This window comes from Scyliorhinus canicula, chromosome 4 (assembly GCF_902713615.1).
Source record: "Scyliorhinus canicula chromosome 4, sScyCan1.1, whole genome shotgun sequence".
Taxonomy (NCBI): domain Eukaryota; kingdom Metazoa; phylum Chordata; class Chondrichthyes; order Carcharhiniformes; family Scyliorhinidae; genus Scyliorhinus; species Scyliorhinus canicula.
In genome coordinates, this window is record NC_052149.1 from 165733815 (window position 1) to 165742694 (window position 8880).

The 8880-nt window shown below is 52.2% G+C and overlaps 1 protein-coding gene across 2 annotated transcripts in view; it reads left to right on the forward strand.

The window, feature by feature from the left end:
- The window catches only part of LOC119964176, a 72675-nt gene extending 69995 nt beyond the window's left edge, over positions 1 to 2680 (forward strand). Inside the window, exon 5 of one of the 2 annotated variants that reach the window (XM_038793465.1) lies at positions 2377 to 2680. In XM_038793465.1, the coding sequence (XP_038649393.1) occupies positions 2377 to 2403 (27 nt within the window). In that variant the 3' untranslated portion in view covers positions 2404 to 2680. Of the gene's footprint in view, positions 1 to 2295; positions 2356 to 2376 lie in introns of those variants that run through there. The other variant, XM_038793464.1, reaches the window with a different exon arrangement.
- Positions 2681 to 8880: the final 6200 nt, after the last annotated feature.

Genomic DNA, 8880 nt, shown 5'->3' on the forward strand with positions numbered 1-8880 from the left:
GGTTTGGAGGGGGCGGAGCGTGGTGTACCGGGGTCAAACCGGCGCTGGCCCCAATTCCAGCTTTGGAATCCATTCTCCGTCCGATCGCCGAACACGATTTCGGCATCGGGCTGCAGAGAACCTAGCCTGTTGTGTCTCTAATCACCTGATAGAGTGTGTCATCATTGAGGAGATAATTGAAGAACTTCACAGACCAGGCTTTGGGGGTCGGAGTATCTCTTATTTCCTTTTGTTGTCAGTGCTTTTTGACTTGGATTTTGAGTGCAGAGTCTAAAGATATAGGTTAAAAATGTTTTTATTGTGATTTTCACATGTTGTACATTATACAAGCAATAAAGGCGACTGTGCCGATTACACTGTACATTGCATTTTCTTTTGTGTCAGTGTCACCCCCCCCCCCCCCCCCCCCCCCCTTCCTCCGCCCCCTTCCCTTATTGTTTCAAGACCCTTCCCTGGGCCTTTCATTGTACAAAAGTTAGTTATTCGGTATTTACACATGGGTGGTGCCCTCCCCCCTTCTTTTGACATTGGGCCTTTTCCCCTTTCCTACCCCCCCCCCCCCCCCCCCCCCCCCCCAATCTTCCTGTCCTGCTTTCAGGCTTCCCTTTTCCCAGTAGTCTCCTCTTTCCCCCGTTCCCTTACATGTCCGTCCCGTTGGCTCCCTTGTGTTTCCCCACCGTTCCCCTGTTCTATTAGCTGTTGACTTCAAACTCGTCCCCCTCTGCCGGGGAGGTGAAATAGTGTTCTTTGCCCTGGTATGTTACCCAGAGCCCAGCTGGGAATAACATCTCGAATCTGAGCTTGCTCTTGTACAGGGCCACTTTTATGTGGTTACATTCGGCCCTGTGTTTTGCCAGGTCTGTCCCAGTAACCTGGTACACTCATTTTTATGTTCTTCCCAGTTGCACGCCTTCACCTGTCACGCCCAGTGAAGGATCTTTTCTCAGTCCTGATATTTGTGGAGTTTGGCTATTTTCTCCCTTGGGTGCTCCCTAGCCCTGGGCTTTTGTCGGAGCGACCTGTAAGCCCTGTCGATCTCTGGCAATTTGGGGAAGCTGCCCCTCCCAACCAGGTTGCCCAGCATTTGGGCTACTTAGTCAGTTGGGTCTCTGCACTCGACCCCCTCTGGCAGGCACACTATTCAAATGTGCTACCTCCTCGACCGATTCGTCTGGTCCTCGGCCTTCCCTTTCAGGCTCCCCTGGGTCGCCACCAGCCTCTTTATCTCGGCCTCCAGGGTGACGATTCGGTCGCCCTGATCTGTCGACGCCTTTTCCAGCTCTCGAATCATGTTCCCCTGGGCTTCCAGTTTCCTCCCCATGCCGTTGAGCGCCATCTGCACGGCGGCTAGCACCTCTGTCACCACCACCTTGACCATTGCCTTTATTCCTTGGTTAGAAGCATCCTCCATCAATTGCCTGGCGGGATGGGTGAGCTTGTTTTTTTTTTTAATTTAGAGTACCCAATTCATTTTTTCCAATTAAGGGGCAATTTATTGTGGCCAATCCACCTACCTTGCACATCTTTGTGTTGTGGGGGTGAAACCCACGCAAACACTGGGAGAATGTGCAAACTCCACACGGACAGTGACCCAGAGCTGGGATCGAACCTGGGACCTCGGCGCCGTGAGACTGCAGTGCTAACCACTGCACCCCCGTGCTGCCCTGGGTGAGCTTATTTTATGGATCGCTGGTCTCCTTCTCTCGTAGGAGGCTGGGACCCCTCGCCTCGTAGGTTCTCTGATCCGCTTGCTCACCGCTCCTGCCCCTTACCACAATTTCTGCGGCCTCGAGCTGATGCTGGCATTTTATTGTTCGTACTATTGCTGAGGGTAAGCTTAAGTCCAATTTTGCAGGCCACATTTGGCCGAAAGTCTTGATTTTTCGCGAGGAGGAGAGCCACCTGATGTGCGACTACCCAGAGCATCCCCATCACCAGAATTCAAATAGGTTCAAAATTGATATACTTCATGAAAAACTGAGGTATGAATACTGAATATGTAGAGTAAACTCCATAGACAGCAGATAAAGTTTTGTTAGTTTCCTCAGGCAAATATCTGGTTAGAAATGTGATTCAAAGGATAAGTAACAATTGAATTAAAATATTTCAGAGTGGTTCTTGGGCTCATGGAGTTGAAGGATTACTAATGCAGGCCAATGAATTTATTTGTGGAGACTATACAATACTGGATAGCAATTCAATTAGATTTTTTTTGTATTTCTGATTATACAAAATTCTCCATCAGGTGCAATGGAAAAAATATATGTTGTTTGACCTCTTGATTTCCTTTAACAGGCACAGGCTGAATTTTATTTTTTATTCAGTTTTTGCGGACCATAGACATCCTGCAGAGATAATTTTATTTGTTTTTATTAGGATGCATCTCCATTTGGATGGGTATAGAAATTGTGAAACTTCATACTTGACTTCAAGGATCTAAAATTTACTGAACATACATTTCGATGAGATATCATTTGACATAAAAGATATGTAATGTTATGTTTTGCAAACAATTCATCTAACTTATGTTGTGTAACAAGTATGGACATAGTTATTTTTGTTGCAAATCCTTGAAATAAGTTTGATTGAAGAATTAGATGACATTGGAATAAAGATTTCGGAGGAGAACTTGAATTAAAATGTAAAATTAATATGTATTGAGTTTAATATTGACAATGTTTTGAAAGATTTATTGCACATGAAATTGTTCAAACTTACTACATTTTACTGACAATAAAATAGTAAAAAAAACATAAAGCATTTGGTGTTATATTAATTTAACTGAAATTTATCATTTTACATGAAACCATCATTGACTGTATTTTCTTTTGATACATCACATATTTTGGTGATGAAATGAAATATGCCACTAAACACTACCTGAATTGGTGGGACAGGAAGTGGGAAGTCTACCTTCTCCCTGAAGTCTTGGAATTAACCTCTTTACTGCTGGTTTAACCTTGGGTTTTCTCAGCGGCAGAAAAATATTGGGTGGGATTCTCTCAGCCCGGAGCCGGGCCGGAGAATCTCCGCGACCGGCGCGAATCGCTCCATGTCGCCCCGACGCCGGCACGTGATTCTCCGCAGGGCGGAGAATAGGTGCCATTGGCGCCAGCATGGTTGGCATGGCACCGGTCGGGGTCCACTCTACGTGGCTGGCCCGCCGATTCTCGGCCCGGGATGGGCCAAGCGGCCATCGAAAATACCGTTGAGTCCTGCCGGCACCGTCCACACCTGCTCTCAGCCGGCGGGAACTCAGCGTGGAAGGGTCGGGGGGGGGGGTGGCCTGTGCGGGCGGGGGGGGCCTCCGATGTGGCCTGGCCCCCGATCAGGGCCCACCGATCAGCGGGCTGGCCTCTGGCTGGTGGCCTCCTTTCTTCAGCGCCGGCCCCTATAGTCCTGCTCCATGTTGCGTCGGAGCCGGCGAATTGAAGGAAGCTACTGCGCATGCACGCATTGGAGCCGGTGCCACTGTGCATGCGTGGATCCCGCGGGGTCTAGTTGGTGCCGGGATCAGCAGTTGGAGCGGCGTGAACCGTTCCAGTGCCATGCTGGCCCTTTGGAGGGGCCAGAATTGCTGATCATGAGGCCGTGTTGACGCCGTCGAGAAACGCGACGGCGTTTCCGACGGCGTCAACATTGAGCCACAGGATCACAGAATCCCGCCCATTATGTGCACAAAGAGCATTACTTCATTGCGCCTGAAGGAGCAGGAGTGCTTCTTTCCAGCCCAACAAGTTCTCTGCTCTCACACCCTCCCTCCATGCTATCGGACTCTACTGCTGGACCTACATACCATTGGTATCGAGGATTGACCTTTGACCTCCCATCTGGTTCTCTCCACCCTTATTTTGTACCTCACTGGGGGTTCTGACAGGAGGCTTATATGCTCGCACATCCCTGATGGGCAATGTCAACTGGATGGTGATGGCTGCTGTGGGAGTCAAAGGAGCCTCACTGGCAGGCATAGGGCCTGGCACATAGACAAGCACAGCGCCTCTCGATCCCATGTACCCAAGCATTGAGCCTTGAAATCTGAATATTCAACCCATTCCTTGAGTTTGAACCTGTGGGCAGCTGACATTGTTAAGGGTTAACTCTTGATGGCCAATTAGTTTGACGAGCATGAGACTCTAGAACGTTAGTGGGCGCAATTGCTTTCTGCTTCTTATTCAGTCTGTATCATTCAGACTCCTAGACAGCCACTTCAGAGTTTTTGCCAACTCTCTGTCCCCAGGCTGGACACTGTGTTCCTGTCTCTTTTAGGGTCTCATCCAACCAATCCATTTGGCCACCTCTTTGCCTCGATTCACTCTTCACCCCCTAAATCATGTGGTCTGCAGCAACATCCGCCCTATGCCACAGTCAGCAGAATAACACAGCCCGCTAAGTTGATTACAGCAGCACAGGCTTCAGGACCATCCACACTAACTGTGAACCCCCGCCCTCGCCCTCGCCCCCGCCCTCGCCCTCGCCCTCCCCGCCCTTCACAAAGCTGGCCAGCAGTCTGTAGCTCGTGGACTCTTTGTTGCAAGTTGAAGACAGTGGTGCTCACCTCCTTCCTCTCCCTCAGAAGTCATGATGTTAGCTTCCCATTTTAAAAAAGCAGTAGTAATTCCGTCAGCGTGATGTCACACCTGGGCGATGAAATGATTCACTGAGGGCTGAAGATGCGACATTAACCACACTAAGTATATTATGATGCATTCAAATTGAAACAATTCAGGTTAACACCCTTATGGACGTACCCTTTAGTACTCTTATTGGTCAATCGGGTACTAAAGTCTTGCTGCCGCAAGTCCCGTTTTTTGCCGCATAAGGTTTTGCGACCATGATAGGATTCGCTCCCTTGGCTAACAGACCCACTAAATCCCGTTCCTTCTCTTCTATGCTTACGAATCCTGCTCCTGTAAATGTCCCAGCCTGTGTTTGCTTTGAGCTGAACAATGGTATCAAAGATATGGATATGCATTATGGGAGAAATTTTGATTGCTTCAGCTGCAGGTTAGTTCCACTTTGCCATGCATATTAACTTTGGTTGCATGGGGCTGTGGAGCATTTGTCAATTTTACAGCCCCATGTAGTCAGCTCTGGTAAGTATTTTGCTCTGAGGACATTGATTTTCTAATTGAAAGCCCCTTTATTTTTATATTGTGAAGAGGTGGCTCTTAGAGTGAGGCATGAAAGAAGGCAAGTTTGGTCCTTGTTGCGCGGAGACTGCTTCAGAGGAGGCCACAGGAGCAGGTAAGGAAACTGCTTCCTTGCATGCACATGTTCATTTTTTGAGTTGTAACAATGTGTGTTTTTAAAAATGTATTTATTGAAATTTTTCATTTATGACAGGTAAGTCTTATGCTCATACAGTTCAATTATACAATTGCATTAATCATAACTGAGGTTATAAATAGTTTACATCATTTTACTATACATGTGTCACATTAGTGTTAACAAACAAAAACAGAGCAAAAGAAAACATACCTCAAAAGATATATGCGGTGTGGTGAGATAACCACTGTAGTTATGTGTACTGCAGTAGGGGGATGTATGCCTGTACCTGTAATACAGGTTCCTCCGGTCAGCCCCTGCCGGCTAGCTCCGCCCACAGGGAGCTTATGTATAAATGTATGAGAGCTGCTCAGACCCTCAGTCTACAGTTGCGGATGGAGGGACAACATCGTACAGCAATAAAGCCTCTATTGTACCAGTCTCTCGGCTTTGAGTATAATTGTTAGCGCCACAATTTATTGCTGTACGATTTCCCAGTCACCATGGACATCAGAGTCAAGCCTGACCGTCTGCAGCTGGATCCACATTCGCCTCACGCCAGAAAAGACTTTGATCACTGGCTCGCAGTCTTCGAGGCCTACATCTCTTCAGCACACCCTCCCCCGACGGAGGCTCAGAAAAAGCAACTCCTGTACTCCAGACTTAGCTCCAGCGTCTTTCCGCTCATTCGAGATGCGACCGACTACACCGTAGCTATGGAACTGCTCAAGGAGAATTATGCACCATCGACGAACACCCTGTTTGCGAGGCATCAACTTTCTACTCGCGTCCAGCAGCCGGGTGAGTCGATTGAGGACTTCTGGAGGGCCCTTATACCTCTGGTACGAGACTGCGACTGCCGGGCCCTCACAGCCGCGGAACATTCGGATTTACTCATGCGCGATGCCTTCGTTACAGGCATTGCATCGGACCCCATCCGGCAACGACTGCTGGAAGGGGTCGCCCCCGACCTCGCGGCCGCAAAGGCCCTGGCGCTCTCCATGACGGCCGCCTCCCGTAGTGCGCACACTTACTCCGCTAGCCACTCGGCCCACCCGTCCTACCCCTCGTGGACCCCGCAAACGGCTCCCCAGGCCCATCCGTCCCACCCCTCGTGGACCCCACAAACGGCCCCCCCAGCAGCCGCCCCCGCGCACTATGCCTGCGCTGCCCGCCGCACCGCACCCCCTGGGGGTCCCCACTGTTACTTCTGCGGCCAACAGAAGCACCCTCGCCAACGCTGCCCGGCCCGCACAGCGACCTGCAAAGCTTGTGGAAAGAAAGGCCACTTTGCAGCGGTGTGTCAGTCCCGGACGGTCGCCGCTATTGCGTCGCCGGTCCCCACGCCTCAGCCGCTCCCTCAATGGGCCCCGCCGTCCGCTTCCCCCGACCCCACGTGCAATCAGTGGGCGCCGCCATCTTTTGCCGCCCCCGCCACGTGCGCCCCATGGGCGCCGCCATCTTCATCCACCACAGCCATGTGCGTTCCATGGGCGCCGCCATTTTGTTCCGACCCCATAACGTGCGCTCCATGGACGCTGCCATTTTACCCACAGGTACTGCGGATGCCGCCATCTCGTCTCCAGGGGCCGCCATCACGGGACACGGGTCGCTACCGCTCCTCGTCGGACTCATCTGACTCAACCGCCGACCAACCACTGCTCGCCTCCGTTACGCTCGACCAGTCCCGTCCTCGCAACCTGGCACCCTCTTCCACATCGGTGCTGGTCAACGGCCATGTGACCTCCTGCCTCATCGACTCCGGGAGCACCGAGAGCTTCGTCCACCCGGACACGGTAAGGCGCTATTCCCTTGCGATCCATCCCGCCGACCGGCAGATCTCCCTTGCCTCCGGTTCCCACTCTGTCCCGATCCAGGGTTTCTACCTGGTTAAACTCACTGTACAGGGTGTGGAATTCGACCGTTTCCGTCTGTACATTCTCCCCGACCTCTGCACTTCACTCCTACTAGGCCTGGATTTCCAGTGCAATCTCCAGAGCCTCACCCTCAAATTCGGTGGACCCCTACCTCCCCTCACCGTTTGCGGCCTCGCGACCCTCAAGGTCGAGCCCCCCTCCCTCTTTGCCAATCTGACTGTGGATTGCAAGCCCGTCGCCACCAGGAGCAGACGGTACAGCACCCAGGACAAGGTCTTCATCAGGTCCGAAGTCCAGCGGCTGCTTCGGGAGGGTATCATCGAGGCCAGCAACAGCCCTTGGAGAGCCCAGGTGGTAGTGGTTAAGACCGGGGAGAAGCACAGGATGGTCGTGGACTACAGCCAGACCATCAACCGGTACACGCAGCTCGACGCGTACCCCCTCCCCCGCATTTCTGATATGGTCAATCAGATTGCACAGTACCGGGTCTTCTCTACTATTGACCTGAAATCCGCCTACCACCAGCTCCCCATCCGTAAATCGGACCGTCCCTACACTGCCTTTGAGGCGGACGGTCGTCTGTACCAATTTCTGAGGGTTCCCTTCGGCGTCACGAATGGGGTCTCGGTCTTTCAGCGAGAAATGGACCGAATGGTTGACCGGTACGAATTGCAGGCCACCTTCCCGTACCTCGACAATGTCACCATCTGCGGCCATGACCAGCAGGACCATGATGCCAACCTTTATAAATTCCTCCACACCGCATCTCTCCTTAATCTCACGTACAACAAGGAGAAATGCGTGTTCCGCACAGACCGCTTAGCCATCCTTGGCTACGTAGTCCAAAACGGACTACTGGGGCCCGATCCCGACCGCATGCGCCCCCTCATGGAGCTCCCAATTCCCCACTGCCCCAAGGCCCTCAAACGCTGCCTTGGGTTTTTCTCTTATTACGCCCAGTGGGTCCCGCAATACGCAGACAAGGCCCGGCCACTTATCCAGTCCACACATTTTCCCCTCTCGGCCGAGGCACAACAGGCCTTCGCCTGCATTCGATCTGACATAGCCAGGGCGGGGATGCACGCCGTAGACGAGACTCTGCCTTTCCAAGTAGAGAGCGACGCTTCAGATGTCGCCCTTGCCGCCACGCTGAATCAGGCCGGCAGACCCGTGGCATTCTTTTCACGCACCCTCCACGCCTCCGAAATTCGGCATTCCTCTGTCGAAAAGGAAGCCCAGGCAATCGTTGAAGCGGTGCGGCACTGGAGGCATTACCTGGCCGGCAGGAGATTCACTCTCCTCACTGACCAACGGTCGGTAGCCTTCATGTTCAACAACACGCAGCGGGGCAAGATCAAGAATGACAAAATCTTGCGGTGGAGAATCGAGCTCTCCACCTTTAACTACGAGATCTTGTATCGCCCCGGCAAGCTCAACGAGCCCCCAGACGCCCTCTCCCGAGGTACATGTGCCAGTGCACAAGTGAACCAGCTCCGTGCCTTGCACGACAGCCTTTGCCATCCGGGGGTCACCCGCTTGTACCATCTGATCAAAGCCCGCAATCTGCCCTACTCCGTCGAGGAAGTACGGACAGTCACCAGAGACTGCCAGATCTGTGCGGAGTGCAAGCCGCACTTCTACCGGCCAGATCGCGCGCGCCTGGTGAAAGCATCCCGCCCCTTTGAACGCCTCAGCGTGGACTTCAAAGGGCCCCTTCCCTCTACCGACCGCAACACCT